Consider the following 24,179-nt stretch of genomic DNA (forward strand, 5'->3'; position numbering starts at 1 on the left):
TCTTTAAACCTCTAATGAACACGACGTGATCAGAAATAAAATGTCCATCAGCATCAGATTGACTGAGTCGTGTACTGGATCAACTTTTCCATTGTGTTTCTTAGCTGCTACTATAATACTTGAGATTATGAACCCGTCCTGTGTGATTATTTTCGACCGACTTGTGTAATTCCTCAGTCTGACACTGAGTGGCGCCCGTGAGCGCAGCAGCCACCTGTGACGTAGAACTGTTACTTTTAAAGCACCGAGAGAAGAAGAGCAACAAAAGCAGCCTCAGTTTTTTCAAGGTAGTAAAACACCAGCCTCTGCTTCTGGCTTCATATCTGCACTAATTTAGAAGGAAAAACATGTAACTGGGACCGAAGACGGTAGTGCTGTCTGGTGGCTTGTGTGGAGGATCAGCTTGTCAGAAGCGAAGCTGTTACTGTTTCCGTCTTGTTTTTTTTGGATGTGAATTCGGCAGCTAAGCTAGCTCTGAGGTTAGCTCATCCTCAACTGGCTCGTCAACTGTCTGCAGGACTGACCTGAGATAATCAGCCGCTGTTTGACTTCAAATTAACATCTCCCACTGCTAGACCTGTGATAATCGTCAGGCAAGTCAGCCGTTGTTATTTCATGTCGACTATTCATGTGGTGTGCATAGGCTGTGTGGACAAATGCACTTGCACTTCATTCAGGTTTTGTGTGGTTGTGGGCTGAGACTCTAAAATGGTAAAAAAAAAAAAAAGTTTGTTTGCCTTTCTATCAGTTAGATGGGTAGATGATAACCTTTTTAATCAGCCATTTTCCTGCACATTTGAATTTAAAATTATGCCATGAAAGCACTTTTAATTTCTCTGGTTGGACATGTTGACATAGACTAAATCAAATATTTAAATATTTATGTGCAAAATACCTCAATAAAAAATGGGATATGATGACCAGTTTTTTCAATCATTGGCTTAAATTAAGTTTGCATGGGCTTTAATGTTACTTGGTTGATACTCCTATAACATATAATAATAATAAACGGGATTATACACACAGATGGGTGACAAATAAAGGATAAACTAGAATAAATGAGTGGAGAAATATAAAATGCTTCCACACAGTTGCACTCCTTGGTACAATTAAGTAACTAACATCCGACCAATGCTCTGTGGCATGTATAAAATGCTGAGCAGGCCCAGTTATTCTGATTTTGTGTTAAGATGGCAAAAGAAAAAGATCTCTTTGTAAAAGTTTTCATCGTTGGGGCACAGATGGCAGGAGCTTCATTCACAAAGACTGCTCAACTGGTTGTGTTTCCATGTGTACAGTGACAAAAGTGACATTTGGATTTCGATCTTTAGGAAATACATCAGCAAATAGACTCGGAAATTGTGGATCAACAGCGAACGTTTGATGGCTGTGATAGTCACGCATTTTCCTCATGTGACTGAAAATGTTAATGCAGGATGTAAACAGACTGTATCAGCAAGAACAGTCATTGACAGTTTCATAGATAGGGATATTATAATAAGGTTGTAGTGCATAAACCCCGCATTACAAAGATGAATGCACATTTGAAAGTTCAGTGGTTCACTGGTCTACAGAGATGTGGATAAAGTGATAGTATAGTCAGATGTCACTGAATGGTTTGATGAGTATGAAACCACTGTGAATCGTATGCTTTGACCTTCACAGTCACCAGATCTCAACCTTAACTGAAGACTTATGAGAGATTTTTGGCCCACATGTTACACAGTGCTCTCAACCACCATCATAAAAAGAATATTTTTTGGAAGCACATTACTTAGACGCTTTATGTTGTTTTTTCCTTTTTATTAGTCACCTGTCTTTAAGTTATCTTATTTCATCATGAAGCAGTAAACATATGTCATCACATTGTTAGTTACAATCTCTTTCGTGTGTTTATGCATGAAACAGATGGTCGATTAACTGATTGGTCTGTTGACAGATAACTAGTTTTTAGAAAACTTTAATTTAAGTCATTTAACAAGAAAAGAAAAAGCCAAACATTCTCATGTTCTAGCTTGTGAATCGAAAAAAGGATTAACTTCATCGTTAGTTGCACGCCTACAGAGTAATAAACTAAACAAGCAAAAAAACAACAAGACCTCAAGCTACATCACATTACTCCAAAAGCCAAAGTACCAAACAATATCTTCTGTCATGATATTGATTTATATTCATCGATGTAGCTGTGTTGTCAAGATAAAGTAAAGCTTACCTGTTATTTTTGACCAGTGTTTGTGTTTTGTCTCCTTTTGACAGACTAAAAATGGGAATTCTGGGCAGCAGGTTTCAGTCCCCCTCTCAGGGACCAGAGGAGGCTGTAGAGGTCACGGGTGCCGGTCGCAAACATGGATGTGAGTGTAAGAAAAGGAAACGAAATGCCCAGTGTGACTGCGAAAGTGAGCAAGAGGAGGACGATGCCATATTAGATACACCTCGCAGGCAAGTGTGATCAACAGACCAATGATCAAGTCAGTGTCAAATGCATTTTAAACCTGTCAATATATTGCCTCATCTTTGCTTTTTTTTCTGTTCTGTCTGTGTTTTCTAAATGTGAACAGGAAGAAATTGAAAAGCACATCACGATACATTTATCAAACCTTGTTCTTGAATGGGGAAAACAGCGACATTCGTATATGTGCCCTGGGACAGGAGTGGAACCTCCACAAAGTATACCTGTGCCAGGTAAGAAAAGAAGCCACATAGACAGGCGGTGATATAATCTTTCATGTGAGTTATCTCTAAAACTTAACTTTATACTCCTTCTTTCTTGCTTTTGGCAGTCAGGGTATTTCTCCAGCATGTTCAGTGGATCTTGGAAGGAGTCCAACATGATGGAAATCAGTTTGGAGATCCCAGACCAGAACATCGACACTGAAGGTGAGACGATGTCAGTCACAGCAACTAGGCGTCGTCAGTGTTGGTTGATCTGTTTGTGTGATTTACTGATAACACCGGACTGTTCTGTGTGTGTAGCCCTACAGGTCGTATTTGGATCTTTGTACCGGGACGATGTTCTGATCAAGCCCAGCAGGGTCGTCAGTATACTTGCCGCTGCTTGTATGCTACAGCTGGTCAGTAAATTGAAAAGAAGTCAGATTTTGTTTCAAATGTAAATCTTAATTTTTTGTATAAATGCATTTATATGATACAACACAGAATCAAGTCAGGTGGTTTTGTTAATGTTGACAGGATGGCTTGATCCAGCAGTGCGGAGAGACGATGAAGGAAAACATCAGTGTGAAGACTGTGTGCGGTTACTATGCTTGTGCTAGTATCTACGGCTTGGATTCAGTCATGAAAAAGTCAGATTCCTATTTATCTCATGTGTTTAAAAAAAAAAAAAAAATAACAAGCACTAATAGTAAAGAGTGTCATTTCCATAGTGTATTTACGTAATACTGTTTCTGTGTTTGTGTATCTCTTTCTGCAGGTGTCTTGAGTGGCTTCTCAACAACCTGATGACACACCAAAATGTTGACTTAATGAAAGAACTCGGGTATGTGTACTCAACTCATAATCCTTCAGTTTTTATGCCTTTATCTAACAATAGGCTATCTTCATTAAATAATATAACTATAAAACACTTACCACAAATATAAAATAATACACTGCCAGGTTGAAGATTAAACAATTATTACTGTACAATAAGGAAACAGCATACAGAATGACATCAGCTCATCTCACTATTATAGTTTCTAAGAGAACAAAGAAATCATCTGTGATTGGTATCAGCCTATATGATTTTACAGGGGCGGCTGTGGCTCAGGAGGTAGAGCGGTTGTCCTCCAATTGGAAGATTGGCGGTTCGATTGGCTCCTCTAGTCTACATGTTGATGTGTCCTTGGGCAAGACACTTAACCCCTAATTGCTCCCGTTGCTGTGCCAACGGTGTATGAATCCTCCTGATGTGCAGGTTGGCACCCTGCATGGTAGCTGCCTGCCATCAGTGTATGAATGTGTGTGAATGGGGTGAATGAGTTGTAGTGTTAAGCGCTTTGAGTGGTCGAAAAGACTAGAAAGGCGCTATATAAGTACAGACCATTTACCATTTACCCAATAGAAGATGACCATGGAGCAGAACATGTATGAATATGCACATCCTACACTGGTCATACAACCCCAAAACAAGGGCCATGGGTGGTAAATGATTTCTTGACACTTAACCCAGGGTCCCCACACCCAAGATTCTGAGCTTCTACCTTATTTGGATATAAGCCAAGATAGAAGAAGAGCAATGGGCCTCCTAAAGATAACAACACAATCCACAAGACACACAGTGATGAGGCAAAAGCAGTGATCCTACATTGATATTTAGATTAAAATGATCAAACTAATAATTGATTCTTCTTCACTTTTACAATTAAATTGGATATCAATTGGAGAAAACTTTGACTTAAATGGTCTCAATTGGGTGCAGTGCTGTTACTATATTAATATAAAACATTGTAAATACATTGTCTAACATGTACTCACTATTTGTGTCTGCACTGCATTCACAGGGCAGACGTGATGGAGCAGCTCATCCAGTCTTCGGACCTGTTTGTCATGCAGGTGGAGATGGATGTGTACACCGCTCTGAAGAAGGTACATGGATAAATTCAATATTTTATCACTTCTAGACACACGCTGTATTTTCAGTCTTTTTCATTGACTCTCATTATAATTCCATCTCTCTTTAGTGGATGTTTCTGCAGCTCAATCCATCATGGGACGGACCCATCAAACAGCTTCTGGCTGATGCTGATGCCTGGCTTTGCAAACGCAGGACAGGTACTGTAATTTCACATCTTATGAAATAGTATCCTATTACGCCACGCACAGATGCTTTACTCCCATTTCTTTTTGACCTTGGTCTGCAGATCTGTGTGAGAAAGAGCCCTTCTTGAACACGGAGGAGGGGGAACCTTTTTGTTCAGTGTTCAAACACGTCCGTCTGCAGTATATCATCAACGACCTCGCCTCTGCACGCATCCTGGAGAGAGACAACATTTTGCCCCCCGGTGAGATGCGATTGTGTCTACATAATTTCATCATGAAAGCTGCAAAGTGGTTTTGAATACTGTAAATAATTAGATTTAAGGATTTTTTTTAACATAAATTCAGTTTGCATTAATCTTACTTGATTGATAAATTCTGTAAATAATAGGTCCAATTACATGTAGGTCATTTTATTTCATCATGAGCAGTATTAAGAATTAGATAGGCTTGCTGAAATTAAATAGAAACTTGAAGACAAACTATAAAGCAGTAAACTAATTTAATCACATTGTTACTGACAGTCTCTTCTATGTTTTTAAGCACTGTCAATAATTTTCTGTTCATCTTTTCTATTCCAGATTGGTTAATGGCAGTGTACAAAAACCAGTGGTTTGCTATGCTGCGGACAGAATTTGACAATGATAACGGGTGAGAACCTGAAACTAGTAGTGGACTAGTACATTTCTCCTTCTGATTTCTTCTTAAGTCTTGGTATATCCACAAAAACTTTATGAATTATAACATGATTTTAATGTTGGATTGACAAAAGCACCTGTGTAACATTAGTCCCCAGGAAGCTAACAAAGAGGAGTTCGAGTTGAGCAGCATGAGGTGCGGCAGAAAGCTGACAAAAGATGGAGATGTGAGTAGAACAGTCTCAGTGTTTGAGTAACTTTAGCTCCCGTACAGTAAATGTTTTTCATTTAACATCTGCAGAGAAAATCAGTGACAGTTTCTCCTCCACAGTACTGCTGGCGGTGGACAGGCTTTAACTTTGGTTTTGACCTGCTGGTGACATACACAAACCGATTCATACTGTTCAAAAGGAATACTCTGAGTCAGCCATGTGGGGGTGCTGTGAGTCTTCAACCTCGGAGACATCTGGCATACAGGTCAGTAGTGCTTTCAACCTTAACCTAGAACATTTAGCTAACTCATCTGCTGGGATAGTCTCAAACTATCTAAAGACTCAGTGATATAATATCACAAAATTGGAACAAATGGGGACTGGAAATAAAGTTAAGTATACATATTTGAGTTCAAATGCAACAGAAGCGGGAACTGTTGGATTGTATTATTGCACCGATATCATCTGTCAACTAGTATGTAAGTAATGAATTCAGTGTAATTACTATTCCAATTAAACTTTTCACTTATTTTTGTTTCTTTTTCTTTGTCTAGGTTACGTCTCGCCTCCTTTGATGCTCGTGGAAAGCCGGTCTGCAGTCGCTCGACAGGTTACCAGCTTCTCACCCTGGAGAAAGACCAGGTCAGTGAGCGCTGCAAACGGCTCACATGTCACTGCGTTACCCTGCGAAAAAATGCTGATCTAACACTTGCTTAATAATTTCGTCCTCTCCCTTCAATCACTCAGGAGTATGTAGTGATGAACCTGGACAGCCGGTTGTTGACATTCCCCCTCTACGTGTGCTGCAACTTCCTTTACACGTCGTCGCAGTCGGACCACCGGCCAGACTCCCCAGAAACGGAGAGCAGCACCCGCAGCGTGTCTTGATGCCTGTTCGACAGCCAGTAACTGCTGCCATTCCTCTTGGTAATGCTGAGACACTGACACAAACTTTGTCTGTACAATCCACTGCCACATTTAACACCACTTTGACATTGGACATATCGTCTGCATGCTCTGTAACTCAGTGAGGTGTTACGGAAAAATGTTTTGTATCTATGTATTCAGTGTTTGGGCACATTCTGAGTTGGCTACATATAAATGGGCCAGGTGGTATTAGGTCGGCCCTTTGCCTTCACAGCCGCTTCAGTCCTCATTGGATCTCTGTTATCAACGGTTTGCACTGGGATGATGGACCCTTCCTCAAGATGGACAACTGTCAATTCTTTAAAGACGATGGAAATCTGTTATGGACTTCAGAACTTTATATAAAGGCATTAAAATCGGGTGATTGAAGGCGAGGAAAGGTGTGACTTTACACTTATGTTAATGAAACCACTCTGGAATTGGTTCATCAGTGTGTACAGTAAACCTGGGCCTTAAAAACAGTCTCATCATCAAGAAGCTGGCGTCAGACCCTGTCACACCTCCATGACCTCGACCGGATTACAGATGCAGTCATGGCAACAGAAATGGTGGATTGATATCACCCTTGGATTTTTCCTCCCAATGTAAACCCACATATGACGATGATAGACACCTCAACAAACATCTTAATCTCAATTCCTCCATCGCTCCGTGGACCATCTCAGAAAATAGAAATGACCTCTGCATCAGAATAATAGTCTGGCAGAAAAATTTTACATGATGTCTGTTGTTCTTCCGTTTGCTGTTGGGTCGGGTCAGAGGTGGGGCTGGCTGCTCTGATACTGGGTGTGCTCCAAAACTTGATTGGTCGCAGTGCTGGTTTGAGCCGGGAGGGCGGGGTTCCCACTTCTTTTTCTGATTGGCAAACAAAACGGCACATTGTGTTTGTGCTGACTTGAATGTAGTGCTGTAGTAGAGTTGACTGAATGATTCTTAGTTTTGATCTAGGTTTGAATTTGATTTATGTGAAATATGTTATTACTATATACATTATTATTATTCTCTATGCTGCAAGTAAATGTGACTTTTTTTTTTTGCTTGCCGCATGACTGTAAGGTAACTTACAGTGTTTGCCAACACAAATAACATGTAAAAAGATTCAAGTTCACCACAGCATCTGCACCACCTGCTGCTGTGTGATTATCAGCTCATAGAGATTTGAAATCCTACCTGCCAACATGCCCACAGTTGCTGCTAACGATGCTAATAAGTGGCAGGCCAGCACGATCGAATGGAGCGCAGCTGAAGAACGCACCCAACAGGAATGTTTAAATTGTGAAAAACCAATTGAAAGATGGCAGTAAAAACTGATTTTTCCACTTTCATTTCATCACTCTTTAACCCTTTGGTTGCCCAGTCTCAACAATGCTAACACATATTCTACACCACTGCAGCTTCTGTCCATCTCCTCATAAGTAAAATAAAACAATAAGTAAAAAAAGCATCAGCACGTTCAAAATATCCCTAGTATCATGTATTCCTTTAACTTTTTTAAAATGACATTTGCTGCAAAATGTAAATATTTATAAAAATGTGATGTGAACAAAAACTTTGACATGAATGAGACTAAGTAACTGCACAGCCCGGTGGTGTGACCACATGAGCTAAGCCCAAATACTGGTAACCATGGTGATGTGACATCCTCTCAGTGATCCAGCATTGTGTGGCAGAAAAAAGCCAAACTTAACCCTGTAGTGTTGCTTCATTCAACGTGAGGCTCCGGGATTCTTTGTGCATCAGCCTAATTTACAGTTTACAGTCCAGTTATTATCACCAGCTTTTCACAGAAATGTTGAAACATGTCAGGTTTTGAGACCTCCTGAGGTGTTAACCAGCTACACTGTTAAATATTGTTTATTTTTGTCCTGTTTTTCAGTTCAGTTGCTTCCTGTTTAGACAGTTATTAATCTGCGCTCATCACCAAATGAATCACCTGTGCAGTTTTGTTGTTGTACACATTTCTACTATTAATTTCATTCTTATTTGTCTTGAAATCTGTTGTTACCTCATCTTGTGACACAAACTGATGAATGTGGGGATTGTCAGACCTGTAAAGCTGACATGTACTAAGTCATTCATACGTTTATAGTTAAAGGTGTTTTTATTTGGCATTTATTTATTTTTTACTTCATTTGTATGGATTTATTTTTGCAAAATAAATGTGTATTCAATTCTCAACTGCCAATAAAACTGCCCATCCACATGGGCTGTGGTGCTATCACATGATCTTATCTCTTTTTCCAATGTAAGTCTTTACTGCAGCTCTACAGTTATTGCTGTATTTATGCTTATGTGGCTCTTGTACTTGATAGATACTGATCCTGTCATCTGCCAAAAATGACTTTTCTCCAAATATATAATGTCCTTTCATGCTCACTTTAATTTATCTCCAGTCTCCATGTGTAAGTCTGACTTCCTATTTGGTGACATTCATCAGGACGTTCTTGATATATTTGGAAAAAGCTGTCTGGTAATTTGATTTCAGTGATCATGTTCTGTTGGATCCTACCAGATGACTCCCGCTGCGCATAATTATCACTACAGTGTGATGACTAATCTTGTAATTATTACTCCTTTTATTGCATAGGTGTATCATTTTCATTCATTAGACGATTGCTAAAAACTTCAACAATCATTCCCACGCGTTTTATTCTCTGCAGAAGGGCACAGATTGGGCTTGATTTATTTTTGACGTCATCTTTATTAAGAGTGCAAAAGAGATTGATTGTTAACTGGCAAATCTTAGGGCGAAGTACCAGTCAGAGCATTTCCAACAATCACCCCAAAACTGGCTGTTAGACATTTAGGGATTTACAAAAAAACTCAAGTATTTAAGATGTTTAAACGACTGTGCAAAAGCTGTTTGAGCATCTTCCTATCAGAGTGCCTCAAAGATCAATGTGCAGCCGGCACTGTGTTTTCATTTGGCGCCTCTCCAGTTTCTTTTCTGGTTTCTTTGCAGTGATGTTTGATTATAATTCAGCAGCCATTTCCTTCACTAAATGTTGCCCAGTTAAAGTAAAAGCAATGTTGGCAAGAAAAGAGCTTTCTGTCCAACTACAACGATTTGGAGCGAGTTCAGTCTGTCACTTGTTATTCTGCATCGATAATCTGGCGGAGGACCTAAATCAGAGTCTTCTATCAGAGTTTATAACACACATGGTTTTTTTGATTGATACCAGAAAAAGATACTATGGCTACTTCATTATTTATGGATATAATTACACTATATTAACTGTATTGCATTTGTTGCCTCTTATTCTCTGGCTTGTTTTAATATGTTTCACCAGCTGTGAAATTAAAACATTTTCTACATGAACATCAATGGTATATTAGATTTGGACCAATTAAATGGCTTGTGGGATTTAAATCAGGCTTACACTGTGTTTACTGCTTCTTATATTTCTTCCACCTTAGTGTTGCCTTTCTTGTACAGTATATTGTATATTATGAATATTAATTTGCAGTCATTAAAATACATGAAACTAAATCATTACTGGTGTTTGTCATTGCCTTGTCTCCATACTTGCAAGCAGAGCCTTTATGTTATTTATATTATGGAAGTGAATCAGTACAAAAACAGTTACATCGATATCATTATTTATTCGGATACAAACATTCACAGAATAACTCAAAAATTACACACAAAAAAAAGATTGATGAATGATAGGACATCAGAGATTAATAATAAGAATGGCTGAATATCAAATCCTGCAAATAAACAGGATGTTCAGGACGTACACATGAACAAATCTGAATCCTTTCGACTGAACGGTGTACTGTGTAGTTTGAAATATGATGCTCAGATGTGCACTGAGTTAAGTTATCATTTTTAAAAAGTTAACACAGGTCTCCGAAGCAGCTTTGAGCCGGGATCTTGACACAAGATGCATCACTAGATTTCTTTCTTGTTGCAGCAATACAAATAAAACAAGATCAAAAACTTCCAGCCTATCCTTAGTGTCACATTATCCATTTTAAACCCTCTATTCTTTCATGGTGTTCCAGCTCTGTCTACTTCGGTTGTAACTGGTCAAACTGGCTGAGTTGATGTACTCTGCACTGCTGTGTGTGTGTGTGTGTATATGTGTGTAATGAGGCCGTCTACAGGACAGACTTCAGTAATCCATCCTGCTTTTCACTGCTGTATAGAGTCCAAATTATCTTTGAGTCTTCGGGTCATGCTGGGGATCAGGTTTACATGGTCGTCCACACAGCTACCCACACAGCGCTCCATCAGAGACTTCACGGCTGGCTCCTTGGCGCCAGAGTCAAAAAGATCCTTCGCCTTGTCGTTGCAGTGCATTGTGCATCTGCTGAGACGGTCCTGAGGAGCAAAGAGGGGATGACGCAGGGTTTAGGACATTAAATTTTGCCAGTAAATGTTTTTAAGAGGACTTTCCAGGTCACATGTAACCAATGGTTGAAATCTAAAGTACAATATTTTCCTTTTGAAAGAGAAACAACACTTGAGTACAATACAAAATGAACTAAATTGCTTTACAGGGTTAATATGAGTAAAATAAATGTTATTTTTTCATTACAGAATCATTTAATTAGACCACAGATTAACATAGATCATGTAGAGCTGCAACAATTAGATGATTAAATGATCAACAACACAAGCTTTTCTGTGTCATATGTGATAATAAACTGAATTTCTTTGGATTTTCGACCACTGACCAGACAAAACATTTGATGACATCACCACTGGATTTTAAACGCCATAACAGGTATTTCTCACTATTTTCTAACATTTTATGGACTAAACAATTACTCAAGAAAATTATCAACAGATTAATTGGTTGCCGCCCTTGTAGCCAATGAAAGATAATATTAGAATATTGTCCAACCCAGGGTTTTATGTTGTAGTTGCTGCTGTTGTTTTTTAATGTTATAAGTAGTTTACTGATCGGTAACTTGGCTGCACATCTATGATTTTTTCTCCTCAAGAACACTGATGCTTGAACTGCCTCTTCAATAAAAACCCACATAATTATCAACTGTAAATTACTCCAATGAGATCAAATACACAATAAAGGTAGTTAACCTCAGTAACAAAGCAAAGTGTATTTTAGTTATTTAGTCTTAACAATCAATGTGAAGTTGAAGTTTTAGCTAAATTTCAATTGCTATATATTATGTGTGGCAAGTTTAATAGAGGTTATAACACCTTTACTATGGATGATGCTAATTTAAACTAGGGCTAGAGACCAGAAAATATCCATATTTGAGAAACGGTGACAGAGAATTTGGACATTTTCTTCTTAAAAATGACTTAAAATGTTTAATTGGGTAAAAACAAAAAGTCTCTCACACACACTGGGTTACAGTCTCGTGAGTGACCCTCACCTGAAACTTTTCCAGCTCTGAAGTGACAAGTCCCTGAGCTCTGGCCAGAGGAGTGTGACACCTGTCGATGCACTGATGCACCTGAGACATGGAGTCCGAGGGGCGCTCACAGCACTCTGCACTGCACCTGAACATGCGACCCTGCAACACACACACACACACACACACACACACACACACACACACAGAGAGAGAGAGAGAGAGAGAGAGAGAAAGAGAAACATTCAGATAGGAACATGTGATGGGTGTGTTCATTGCACGCACAGACCATGTACGTGGTGCAGATCAGGGTGCACAGATGGACACCTACCTGCATTATACGGATGTTATCCCTCTCCAGACCCTGCACCATTTCTTCGACCACATTCTGAACTCGTGCCTGATGAGCTTCCGCCATCTCTGCTGGTCCTGCTCAAGTCTTCACAAATACTCAAAACCAGTTCACAGCATGTAAACCAAGCGGGACAGGCGCCAAATACCTTCGCTTTACTAATTGATAGTAACTAAGGTCACCTCCATTCAAGCATGGTTCAGCAAGAGAGACGGATAACGTCACTTCCGCCTTTCTTCCGTAACCGGTTTTAGGGAAATAAAATCCACTTCCGGTTTGTGTGGTCAGATAAGAGAATAAAGTGAAATTTAATCTAATCCAGATCTGATACTTAACAGATATTTATCAGACATTATACAGGATTCACATGGTAGGGTGTGAGGTGAGTTTTATTCAGTGTTGGGGAGTCATTTTGTAACGGCGTTACGTAATGTAATTACAAAATAAATGTAACTAATTGGTTACAGTTACTGAGCAAATATGTGTAGTTAAATTATAGTTACTTATTAAAATGTTGATGTTTACAAAGGGGGTTACATCTGAAGTCAAACCTTTAAGATTTTGTTCAGGAGGAGGGTTTTTATTATTACTCATTATTTAATATTTATGTCACTGAATACATATATTACTGTTTTTAATTATTTTTAATTATATCTTATTTTTTACATGTTGTAAATAAATCATGACATGCACTTATTTGGAGCACACATGGGTGTAATGTTGTCACAGTACCAATTAAGCCCCATGCCAGACTTTTGAATTTAGAAACAATCTTTATTTTATTTATTTATCCAAAATCTACATGAACTAATGAATACATTTTTAAATGAGAGATCAATCTTGCTTTATAAGAAATTATCTCCCTTATACATCATGTCAGTATCCATGAAAAACACCTGAACTTGAATCTGAGATTTTGGTGGACTTAATGGGTGCACTTACTCTACCAGTTGAAAACATTCATTAGAAAATTTGAAAAGTAAGGCAAGGCAAGGCAGTTTTATTTATATAGCGCATTTCATACACAGTGGCAACTCAATGTGCTTTACATAAAAGAAACATTTAACAGAAAAAATTGAAAAAACATGGAATTTGAGAAATAAAAATAAAACCCAATCATCCAACACATACATACCCCCCCCCCCCCCCCCCCCCACACACACACACTAATAATAAAGACAAAGTACAGAAACATATAAAAGGGAGAGAAATAAAATACTATAATAGAGCATTAAAAATAAGATTAAAAATAAAATTGCAGCATCCAATTAATAATCCAATGCATTCAAATGTAATAAGTTACATTACTTTGATCAAGTAATTCAAAGAGTTACATTACTTATTACATTTTACATAGGGTAACTAATAATCTGTAACCTATTATATTTCCAAATGAACCTTCCTAACCCTGGTCATGACCTGATTAAAGGTCACTGTGGGGTTAGGGGGGGGGGGGGGGGTTATCTGGACTAAAAAGGAAGAAACTGCCAGGATATCTGTACAGTATTGTTTGTTCTATATAATAAAATATAACTAATGTTAAAATGAACATCAATAACAAACAGTAGAGGGCATCAATACACCACTGTAGCATATAGTCTGCCTTTTCCAAAGAAGAAGATGAAGCAGAAGCGTGCTCGGAAGCGATATTTTTTTACTAGGATGGTGAAGTCATTAGCAGCCCTATTCTGCCTCTGAATAAAGTAGGGCGGGTAATGACTTCGCCATCCTAGGCAAAAAAGTGCCTACCCGGAAGTGTCTCAATATTTAGCGACGTATACGCATGCGCACACTGCGGTCCGGCGTGACTCAACCGTTAACAAGTTTAGTTAGTTTTTGACAGTTTTTGGTCTTAAAGTGGCTTTTTGTCAGCGGTGTAGTTTTATGTTTAACCAGACAGGAAGACGTTATAGTGAGCAGTAAAGTTAACTTGAAGTGTTACGGTGAAGACAACTCTGTGAAAGCTACTTCTGGATCAGCACACCTCCTGTAGTCACTTCTGAAATAGTGAGTCTAAAAGTTCTGCACTTTACCTCTGCACTCTTTTTCGTTTTAAGTGTTATAAATATATATATATGTAATATTAGACAGACATGATATTGTACAGCTGAGTCCAACACTTCATTATGTTACAGTTGTTTATTTGTAATTCTTTGCGTAAGCCTGACCTCCTGTGACGTTAACCTTTGACCACACACTGATAAACACTTGTCTGATATTATATCTTATGTTTATTCCTCCTGTACAGATGCTCCTGAGTGCCCACTAAATGCCCACAATGAGTCTACAAAACATGTCACTGAGGGCACTGCTGCTCCTGGGACTTTGGCACACTGGGAGGAGAAGTCTAGCCTCAGCTGCTGGGCTGCAAGATCAGCCCAAAAAGATAGGTGAGCCAGTGCCAGGGTGTGTCTGAAACAAACAACAAATCAGTTTCTCCTTTGTGCAGCTAGTCTACCTCCTTTATTCATTCTGTTTGCGTCTAAATCTGTTCCAGTGGAGGATAGTCGAGCAATTATCCTCCCCAGCATGATGAAGATGGAGAGGCTTGTTTCACAGTATATTTCTGAGGCAGAGACCTCACTGTGACTTCACCAAGAATGCATTATTATTATTGACAAACACAGTCAAGTTAAAAAATAATTTTAAAAATAATTTATTTTAAAATTGACCAAAGTCATCACCATGATTTGCATGCATTGCTGTTGTTAGTTAACTCAATGCAATGTGATCTCAACAGGGAAATAGGGATTTACAATAAAAAATACTCCCTATACAGGTGATACACTTCCTGTAGTTTGTCCAATTTGACTAGTCAAAATTACCAATTATTTGATATGATTGTATTTTTTCTTGGTTTGATCTTTAGAATATCTATCTATGATTTAACTCACGGATTTAAAAAGAAGAAAAAACACATGTCAGAAAAAGTAAACTTGCTAGAGTCAAATAGAAATTAATTTATGAATGCATATAGCGCTGCAGCTAATTAATATTTTATTATCGATTAATCTGTCATTTGGTCTATAAAATGTCAGAAAATGGTCAAAAATGCCAATTAGTGTTGCAACCCAAAATATCTTCTGCTTGTCCCAAACAACCGTCTACAAGCCTGAGATGTTCAGGATAAAGGAAATCAGAAAATATTCACTCTTGCGAAGCTGGAACCAAAGAATTTTAGCAGCAAAAATTATAAATTGATTATAAAAACAATTTCTGATTTATTTTTCTTACTTAAAATAAGAAATGATGCTACGTGAGCCGTATTGTGTGCTTCCGTGTTCCTTATTGGTAGGAAATGAGGACGAATAAATTGATTGATATGCTCTCCGATTGCACTGAATACACTGAATGCATGAAATAACTTTTAAGAAGACGAGATAAGCCTGTCGGAAAGTTGCTTTACTCTGTTTTCTTTTACTCCTTTTAAAAGCTGTGGTCGGAGCAGGCATTGGTGGCACAGCTGCAGCGTATTACCTGAGGAAGGAGTTTGGAGCTGGTGTGAAGATCGACGTCTTTGAACCTGGAAATGTTGGCGGGCGATTGGCAACGGTGACGATTGGGGATTATGAATATGAGACGGGAGGTGCTATAATTCATCCTCTGAATCTTCACATGAAGGAATTTATTGAAAAAATAGGTAATGTACAGTTTAATACAGTTTCCTGAAATAGTAGTTAAATTCATAACTGGTGGTGTGTTAGAAATCTGTTACTGTGGGTTTTTTTAGGTATTCCTCCGAGGAAAGACGTCCCTTCTAAAATGGCAATCTTTGATGGAAAGGAGCTCACATTTGAAGAGAGCGATTGGTTTATTGTAAATTTCTTGCGCATGCTCTGGCGATACGGGTTTAGCTTTCTTCGAATGCACATGTGGGTGGAGAGTGTTTTGGACAAATTCATGAGGTGAGAGATTTTCTGTGGTGTAATAACTTTAAACCAATATCATAATATCATAACATATTTGATGCTCCCACTTCTGTCTTTATGATAATGTAAATCATTTTATCCCCAGGATCTACCAGTATCAGCAGTATGGCTACTCGTTCTCCAGTGTGGACAGGCTCTTGCATGCCATGGGCGGCGATAGTTTTCTGACCCTGATGAACCAAACCCTGGAGGAAACCATGATGGGTGAAGGATTTTCGCAGATCTTCCTTAATGATATCGTCGCGCCAATCACTCGTGTCAACTATGGCCAAAGTGTTCGCATCAACGGCTTTGTGGGTATGTTTCTCAATGTAAGAGTTTTTTCATTGGTTCATCAAATATCTAAACATACAAGGTTTTTTTGTTTAAAGGTGTAAAAACTTATAAAATAGAGCTGACATGCTTGTCTCGTCATGTAGGGGCTGTGTCATTAGCGGGGGCAGATTCAGGCCTGTGGGCAGTGGATGGAGGCAATAAGAGGGTTTGCTCAGGACTGCTGTATAACAGCAAGAGTGAGCTCATCTCTGCCAGAGTGACTTCCATTTCAGTCAAAGTTCGCCCGTCCAAGACAGGTACCGTTAATTTCATGTGTATGTTCACATTTATTCAGTCTTATTTTTGAATATTTCATCTTTACTACCTCTGCCTTTCATTTTCAGGCACCACAACCAGCTTCTACGAGGTCAATTACGTTGGAGACTCAGGTTCAGCACACTCTCTGTATGACATAGTGGTAATAGCAACACCACTTCACCAGGGGAAGTCTGACATAACCTTCTCAGGCTTTTCCCCTCCAATCCCGTCTCACTACCCTGGGCGCTACCACCAGACGGTCTCCACTCTGGTCCACGGTGTACTGAACATGTCCTACCTCGGGACCACAGAGCCGGCGTCAGAGTTCACGGTGTCTGATGTCCTTACCACTGACTCAAAGGACTCTTTCATCCAAAGCCTGAGCTCTCTCGACCCTGTGCACATCCCTCCGAATTACAAGCGACCCCCTGCCAGCCAGAACAAAGTCTGGAAGGTGTTCTCCCAACAGCCGCTGTCCCAGGAGCAGCTTCACGATATGTTCCTCTCCTGGGATTCAGTGTCAGAGACAAAGTGGCTGGCTTACCCCGCTTACCGCCCGCCACACCGCAAGACCCCCCCCTTCATCCTGCACAACCGGCTGTACTACCTCAACGCTGTGGAGTGGGCAGCTAGCGCCATGGAGATGAGCGCTATCTCTGCCAGGAACGTGGCCCTGCTGGCACACCACCGCTGGCACAACCAAGTTAGCAAGATAGACCAGGAGGATCTGCACACCCGCCTAAGAGGGGAACTTTGAGGAGAGAGAACTGTTTGAGATAAGAACCAAAAGCAATAAAACACTATCATTTCTACACCCGCACAGATACACACAGGCTGCACTGTAACTGTAACACTCCTGTCGGGGGGAAAGCCCAACACTTTCATCAGGTATCTGGGGTGCTATGCCCTCTTTAAACATAAAGAATAATTCAGTGTCATTACAACTTGGGTCTTATTTTTATTTTATTGGTGACATGCTCACAACAGTAAACACTGAGATCTTATGATAACACTACAGGAAAGTCAAACAGGGATAGAAGGACAGGAATTATGAATATCAGATTGTAAACAATGCAGCTGATTATCATTTTATATGAGTCGGTAATAATCCATCATGGCACAGGAAAACTGTATGCAGATAAATGTTGAATTAGAAGGTTGTTTATTAAAGGGTAAGTTCACAGTTTTTCAAGGCTGTCTTAAAACAACAGTCAAGTTAACCAAATGAATATTAATACAGGTTTTCCTTAATATAGCCCTCTTCATACTGGCCATTAAAAGATCTCTCTCTAATGTGCTTCCAGTGTAAATTATGATGGATGAAAAAAACAAAAGACCTGGAAAACTGTGATGGATGTTTACAACATACAGTTAATCATTTTATTGATGCCTTTCTTTTTCTTTTCCTAATAAATAAATTGTCTAACACGGACGTTTGAGAACTAGATCTCAGCAGCAAACTCAGTGAGTACAATCTTACTTTAAACAATGGGAAGGCTGAACATAACTATAAAAATAAGACCCTGTGTTGTAATAAAGATGAATTATCCTTTTTTTTTAAAAATTAATCCTAACAGTAGCCACAGGCCATCATTCTCCGTACTGACACCTGAAGGCATCACCAGCAACAGCAGCACAAATCACATGAAAAAGGTGGAACAACATTGTCTTGTGCTGAATTTTGTAATCACTGTGAACCACACTGCACTGCAGGGTAGACACATAAGTGTTCCTTTGTCTGTTTAAGTGTCTTTTTTTCTCCCTCCTCCCCTAATGTGCCCTGCTGCTGTTATGAACAGTACAGCTAACCTATAAGCACATGCTAACCTTTGTCACCCTTTGGCCAACTTCTTGCGTAGTATTAGCTAAGGTAAAGATGTTCCTGTGTCTTCTTCCGATGATGATACGAGTCTCTCTACCTCCTCAACAGACTACTGTATATGTAGTTAGTGAGTACAGGCAGCTGTCAGCAAGGGAGTTGTGCCAACCAAGAAGATTTCTGAGTAAATTGGATGTTATTGATGTCACTGATGATTGATTTTACTGATTTTACTACTTAAATATACTTAAAACCATGATTGGAGAGTCTAATCCCAAGATAATGTGTATAAATGATGATTGTGCTTGAATTAATTAACATCAAAGTAATGATTTTATGTCTTTATTAAATTATTATTACTTTCCCTTTTTAATTTAAATTTAAATTTAAATTTAATTTTCTGTATTTTGTTGTGGGGAAGACTCTTCTTTTAACCTGTTTGGTACTTCTCATTTATTGGATCTGATGTTTACCTGATGTCATGATTTAAGAATACTGTTCCTACCTAAACCACTCTCACGTTCGTCAACCACTTTATGGAAGAAGTGGTAGTTTACTAATATTTTCTTAAGCATTTTTAGAAGTGTATTTTATTTAATTTTTTTAGAATTTTAGCTTGAGTGTGTGTCAGGACATACTGTAGCATAAAAATAGTGCACTTAATTGACAAGAGGCCATTGCAAATTGCCAAAAAACAATAAGAGTAGAGACTTTTCTAACAAATAAAACATTTTGATTTGATTTTAAACAATACTTAAATCTCCCAGACCATACTTGTATGTTTTAAAAATGTTTACAATCACAATAAAGTGATGAGATCTTGTCTGTTTTTCTTCTTGTATTAATGTAACGGCTGGTTAAATTATGTTTGAATCACTTCTCAAAAACATACTCCACTCATAAACAGATGGATGACAAATTGAAGGGGGAAAAAACTGTTTTAATAAGGTGTTGGGTCATCTCATGCATCATTGCACCTCTGGATTGATTCTACTATCTCTGGCCTCTATGGCCCAAAATCTCTCATAGGTGTTCAGTGTCCTGGAAGAGACCACTCCCATCAGGATAGAAAAAGTTTCATCACAGGATAAAGGTGATCACTCAGAAAAACGTTGATTTGCAGTGACCCTTCCCTCTTAAGGGACAAGTGGACCTAAACTTTGCAAGCAAAATGCCCCCAACAGCATAACCGTGTCCTTTGGGTTGGGGTAATGTCATCCTGGAAGATCCTGTTTCGTCATAATAAAGGTGATCACTCAGAAAAACTTTGTATTGATTTGCATTGAGTTTTCCCTCTGAGGAGACCAGTGGACCCTAACTACATTAGCAAAATGCCCCCAACAGCATAACAGAGCCATCAGATCCTCTCACTGTAGGCGTCAAGCATACAGACCTGCGGGTCAATGACGTATAAGGATTTTCAACAACTCAATTTTAGAATAACAAAAACAAGCATATCTAATGCAGTAGTTCAAACATTCAGAATGTTGTGTACCTGGAAATTAATATTACAATTTGAAAGTGATTTTAGTGGGGTTTTCAAGATTAATTGGTACTGGCCTGAAAACAAAGTCATGTGGTGCGACCATGATTCATCTTGAAATATCTTATATAAATAAAAGATCATCATTTACAAAAATTAAAAAAAAAAAAAATGCAAATACTTTGTTTCCAAACACTTTATATTACTGAAAACTTGTAAAAAAAAGAAAAAAGATGTGAAGCGTGTTAAGTAAATTAATTTATTTCAAGATGAATCATGGTCGCACCACATGACTTTTTTTAAGGCCAGTGCCAATTTATCTTGAAAAACCCACTAAAATCACTTCATTTCAAATTTATAATATGGATCTTCAGGTACACAACATTCTGAATGTTTGAACTACTGCATTAGATATGCTTGTTTTTATTATTCTACAATTGAGTTGTTGTAAATCCTTATACGTCATTGACCCCTGTACTGGTTTTCCATTATTTTGTCACCCATCTGTAGATCTCACTTTTTATGATACAATTGGTGCTATGGCCTTAAAGACCACAACTGTTTGGATCTGTTTTGATCTTATTTCCAATTTCACCAAATCATCTAAAATTCAGATTTTCTCATGTTTTGACAGATTCAGGACTGAGGAGACGAGGCTAAAATGTTAATTAACCACGCTGCCAAAATGACACCAGCATCTCTTTGATCTGTGCGATTAATTGAAGAATTGTCTGAGCTCCATTGTGACCCCATCATTCATATGACAAGGGTGCACGGTGAAATCACTGTTTACATCCATAAAAGGAAATGGAGATTGTTTTGGTGGGATACATGGAGTCCCACTTGTCCCACAGACACAGTAACATCCCAAATAAAGGCCCATGTGACTGCAGAGCCAACAATGGGTGGCATTGATGGCCTGAATAAGGATACGTCTGTGTGGTGATGTGCCACCCAGCTGTCATCTCAGGTAGGGAGGGACAATGGTACCAGAGCCGCCTGTCCATGCGAAACATGTGATGTGACTGAAGATATAAGAAGCCACAAACTGACAACAACACACACAAAGAGTTTGGGGCGACGCCGAAATCCTTCCACATCCACACCAGGAGCCAAGATGAGATTTCTAGTGCCGCTATTCGTTTTCCTTGCTGTTGCAGCATTTCAGTCTGGTAAGAAGACTAAATGTTCATGATTTTAATGGAATTAGAAAATTATTTTATATAAAAATGGAGATTCTCCAGTGATGGAGGCTAAGTTGTGGAATTATCATGTTCAACATATCTTGGGAAAATCTCCAGTCTGTTTTATCATGTGTTTGCTTTCACTTCTCGTATATGCGTATGTACATGTTTATTATTATGTTTATTCTGTAATTACTTGAAACCTGACTGATGTATTTGTCATGACTTCTAGCTCTCTCTGCATCTCTGGAATCTTCAGACAAAGAGGGAAAAGTTCTCTATGGTGAGAAATTATTGTTATTTACCGTAACAGTGATTAATGATATATGCCATATTAATGATAATGGTGATGACAGTTGCATTAAAACTTCTTTTCTTGCAGATGGGATAGCTGAACTGCAAAAAATAGGTACGGTGCATTTGTCCAACCGATAGCCTGAAATTCACAATTGTTTTTTTCCAGAGTGGAATATTTTTAATTGTTTTAAAATGACATTAGGAGTTAGAATAATTCAATTATATATTATTTAAAAGAAAATGTGTGCTGGTTCACCAGTATGTTAAAGCCACCACTGTCTCAGAGATGCTTTTTTTTTTTTTTAACAGCGATTCAGTTCAATCATTTAGTTTTTGTGTGTTTTCTTTATTTTTGTATTTTTGGTGTAATGGTTCTTTATCAGTAACATAAGAACTCATTTTAATAATAATTTGTATCACTTTGTCCCCCTCAGATCAGATGGAGTTTGAGGCTGCTCAAAAGAGTGAAGTTGCTCAGATGAACGGTAAGTTTCTTACACAGTGACGATGACCGTAGACCAAAATGAGGTGACTTCAAGTGCAAGCATACCTTTTTATCTATTTATTTATTGTGTTGGGCACAGAATGTAAAATGTTTTTCTGTTTCATTACCCATCAGTTACAGAGGAGCAGAATGAAGATGGGCGCTATCTCGGTGAGGGCAACCATAAGACCTTTGATTTAATTGAATACTAATAATGGCTGGTCCAGGTTCAGCTTATTATACTTATTATATTATGTCTTTCAAATATTGTCCTTACAGAAGCTGCTCAAGATGGATCTGGTAAGTTACAGTTAGTACTGATTGCATATTGATCATGTGTAAAATGTCAGAATGACCCTTTAAAATGATTTCAACAGTGGAGGAGCCTATTGAAGTTGGGGTTGGCAAAACAGGTGAGTAAAAACCTCCTGCTGGCTTAAACAGACAACATGTGATGCTTCTTTACCTGAGATTCAAAATTACATAACTGTGAAATCCTCCTCCAGCAGTGGGAGGCGGTAAACCTGACGCACCCGCCCATGAGGGTAAGAGAGATTTTACTGTTCAAATATCACCCTCTAGGTGGCAACAACTGGCCAGTTTGACTAGATTTCAAAAATATGTAAAATACCACAACATTGTGACATGTTCTCAACAGAGTCTGAGTCTGAGTCCTCTGAGGAAGCAGATGGTGAGCAGGTTATTCTTTACACTACAAGATTTTAGCTTTAAATTCAGGTTTTTAGTCATTCATCAATGATCATTTCTGCCTCTGTTATTTCTGACAGGGAGACAAAGGCGGGGTAAGTGTTGTATCACTACACTATAATACTACAACTAGCTGTAGTAAAACAAACACCACATTATGAGCTTTAAGTTATGCTGTATGAAAGTTACTTTTTCTTTAGTTGTGCACATATTTATGAGTTTATGCTGTTAGTTGTAAAAAATATTTAACATTAGGGACAATAATTGCAGCCAAATGGGATTTATGAACTGCAGTCCCTGTTTCAACTCAAAGTTTTTTTTTTTAATGTCTCTCTAGATGACCATGGAGCAGTTGCAGAGGCTCTGGACGATGTTGGTGAGATCAATAAAAATGGTCACTGAACACTCACTTTACTCATGAATCTCACACAGGAAGTATCAGCTGTAATTCTTCCTTTTTTCCCATTTTTTTTCTCTGCAGATGAAACCAGGCAGGATTCAACCAAGGAACAAGGTGGAAACCCATAAATCAGTGATGTGTCACACACAGTTAAATACGTCCACAGTTGTTTACTAGTGTGCTGTATCTCCAGACGATTTGAGTTCACAACATTTTTTTAAGGCCAACTCATAGTACCTGCTCAGGCAAGAAGCGTGGATGTGTGGTGTACTGTTCTTTAGCAAGCCGGCAAAAGTTAAAATTGTAGGTTGTGTAATGAACCAGATACTGAAAAACAAGAGACCAGTCAGAGCCGGTCTCAGTTAGATTTAAATAGTTTCAAAAACCTTTATGGGCTGGGTTGAGAGCAGTTAAATGTCTCAAGAGCAATTATAATTTTACAACCTGGCAGCTTGTTGAAAAAAATCTAGAAGTGATATTTCTTAAATTGAATTTAAACAGCAGTCAAAACAATTGTCACTCTGGTTAAATATTCCAGCCATCACAAAGATGACAACAATTTCAAGTTTTCTACTTGACCTAAAAAATAAGCTGCTAGGATTGTTTATTTGAACACAGTCCTTCTTGTATGTGAGAAAATCTAGGACAAAAATCCAGGGCAGTCTGAGATGTCTGTCCCCTGGTGCTTATTGTACTTGATTTATACTGTATCATCTGCTTCAGGTTATTTTGGGACTAAGGATGCGATGTTCCTGTCCTAAAAGATGCTGAAAGGGATTATCTTTAAATTGATTCAGTTGCAAGGTAGTTGATGTGATGACAGATTATGATTCTCTGTGGTTGGGAAAACCTTCATGTACTAGTTTAAAAAGGAGAATTCAACCTGTAGTAGTAAATCCTAATCTCTGGGGTTAGAGCAGGCCTCACTCTGTGCTTTACAGCTGTAAAATAAAACACTGACACAGTCATCATTCATCAGTACCTGCACAGGACTGAGTCATATCAGAAAAACCTAGGAGATGTGATTCATACACCCGCTTTGAGAGGCCTGGAAAACTACTGAATTGTGATGTTTGCAATGTAAAGC

The 24,179-nt window shown here is 38.5% G+C and overlaps 3 protein-coding genes across 4 annotated transcripts; 2 read left to right on the top strand and 1 right to left on the bottom strand.

Annotated features, from left to right (window-relative positions):
* The first annotated feature begins 282 nt into the window (after positions 1–282).
* gmcl1 (germ cell-less, spermatogenesis associated) lies at positions 283–8,753 on the top strand. Its single transcript, XM_062435185.1, has 15 exons — positions 283–593; positions 2,257–2,443; positions 2,563–2,682; positions 2,781–2,877; positions 2,974–3,071; positions 3,190–3,302; positions 3,431–3,496; positions 4,500–4,584; positions 4,680–4,770; positions 4,860–5,000; positions 5,337–5,406; positions 5,545–5,620; positions 5,725–5,870; positions 6,160–6,247; positions 6,353–8,753. Exons 2-15 carry the CDS (start codon positions 2,264–2,266, stop codon positions 6,491–6,493), a joined length of 1,512 nt encoding a protein of 503 aa, XP_062291169.1. The 5' UTR covers positions 283–593; positions 2,257–2,263; the 3' UTR covers positions 6,494–8,753.
* A 1,362-nt stretch (positions 8,754–10,115) lies between these two features.
* fam136a (family with sequence similarity 136 member A) lies at positions 10,116–12,414 on the bottom strand. The gene is made up of 3 exons (XM_062434838.1): positions 12,195–12,414; positions 11,885–12,025; positions 10,116–10,859 (listed from the first exon to the last, which is right to left on the bottom strand). The coding sequence occupies exons 1-3, from the start codon at positions 12,279–12,281 to the stop codon at positions 10,671–10,673; spliced, it is 417 nt and encodes a 138-aa protein (XP_062290822.1). The 5' UTR covers positions 12,282–12,414; the 3' UTR covers positions 10,116–10,670.
* Positions 12,415–14,004: 1,590 nt separating this feature from the next.
* pcyox1 (prenylcysteine oxidase 1) lies at positions 14,005–19,359 on the top strand. 2 transcript variants are annotated; one of them, XR_009927151.1, is made up of 8 exons: positions 14,005–14,222; positions 14,464–14,605; positions 15,649–15,855; positions 15,946–16,120; positions 16,230–16,441; positions 16,564–16,716; positions 16,804–18,181; positions 18,295–19,359. XR_009927151.1 is itself a non-coding variant. In XM_062434837.1 (7 exons), the coding sequence occupies exons 2-7, from the start codon at positions 14,485–14,487 to the stop codon at positions 17,472–17,474; spliced, it is 1,539 nt and encodes a 512-aa protein (XP_062290821.1). In that variant the 5' UTR covers positions 14,005–14,222; positions 14,464–14,484; the 3' UTR covers positions 17,475–19,359. The 2 variants fall into 2 exon arrangements, 1 of the variants encoding a protein (XP_062290821.1); XM_062434837.1 differs by having other exon boundaries at positions 16,804–19,359.
* The last annotated feature ends 4,820 nt before the right edge of the window (positions 19,360–24,179 follow it).

The sequence above is a fragment of the Scomber scombrus genome, chromosome 15, assembly GCF_963691925.1.
Source record: "Scomber scombrus chromosome 15, fScoSco1.1, whole genome shotgun sequence".
In the NCBI taxonomy this organism is placed as follows: Eukaryota; Metazoa; Chordata; class Actinopteri; order Scombriformes; family Scombridae; genus Scomber; species Scomber scombrus.

Excerpts from the sequence above, each read along its gene's own strand:
- gmcl1 (XM_062435185.1), top strand. The coding sequence starts at position 2,264 with ATGGGAATTCTGGGCAGCAGGTTTCAGTCCCCCTCTCAGGGACCAGAG. Across the intron at positions 3,303-3,430 it reads TTGGATTCAGTCATGAAAAA|GTGTCTTGAGTGGCTTCTCA; the intron begins GTCAGATTCCTA and ends CTCTTTCTGCAG. Across the intron at positions 6,248-6,352 it reads TCACCCTGGAGAAAGACCAG|GAGTATGTAGTGATGAACCT; the intron begins GTCAGTGAGCGC and ends TCAATCACTCAG.
- fam136a (XM_062434838.1), bottom strand. The coding sequence starts at position 12,281 with ATGGCGGAAGCTCATCAGGCACGAGTTCAGAATGTGGTCGAAGAAATG. Across the intron at positions 12,026-12,194 it reads ATAACATCCGTATAATGCAG|GGTCGCATGTTCAGGTGCAG; the intron begins GTAGGTGTCCAT and ends TGTGTGTTGCAG. Across the intron at positions 10,860-11,884 it reads CAGAGCTGGAAAAGTTTCAG|GACCGTCTCAGCAGATGCAC; the intron begins GTGAGGGTCACT and ends TTTGCTCCTCAG.
- pcyox1 (XM_062434837.1), top strand. The coding sequence starts at position 14,485 with ATGCCCACAATGAGTCTACAAAACATGTCACTGAGGGCACTGCTGCTC. Across the intron at positions 14,606-15,648 it reads AGATCAGCCCAAAAAGATAG|CTGTGGTCGGAGCAGGCATT; the intron begins GTGAGCCAGTGC and ends TCCTTTTAAAAG. Across the intron at positions 16,717-16,803 it reads AGTTCGCCCGTCCAAGACAG|GCACCACAACCAGCTTCTAC; the intron begins GTACCGTTAATT and ends TTTCATTTTCAG.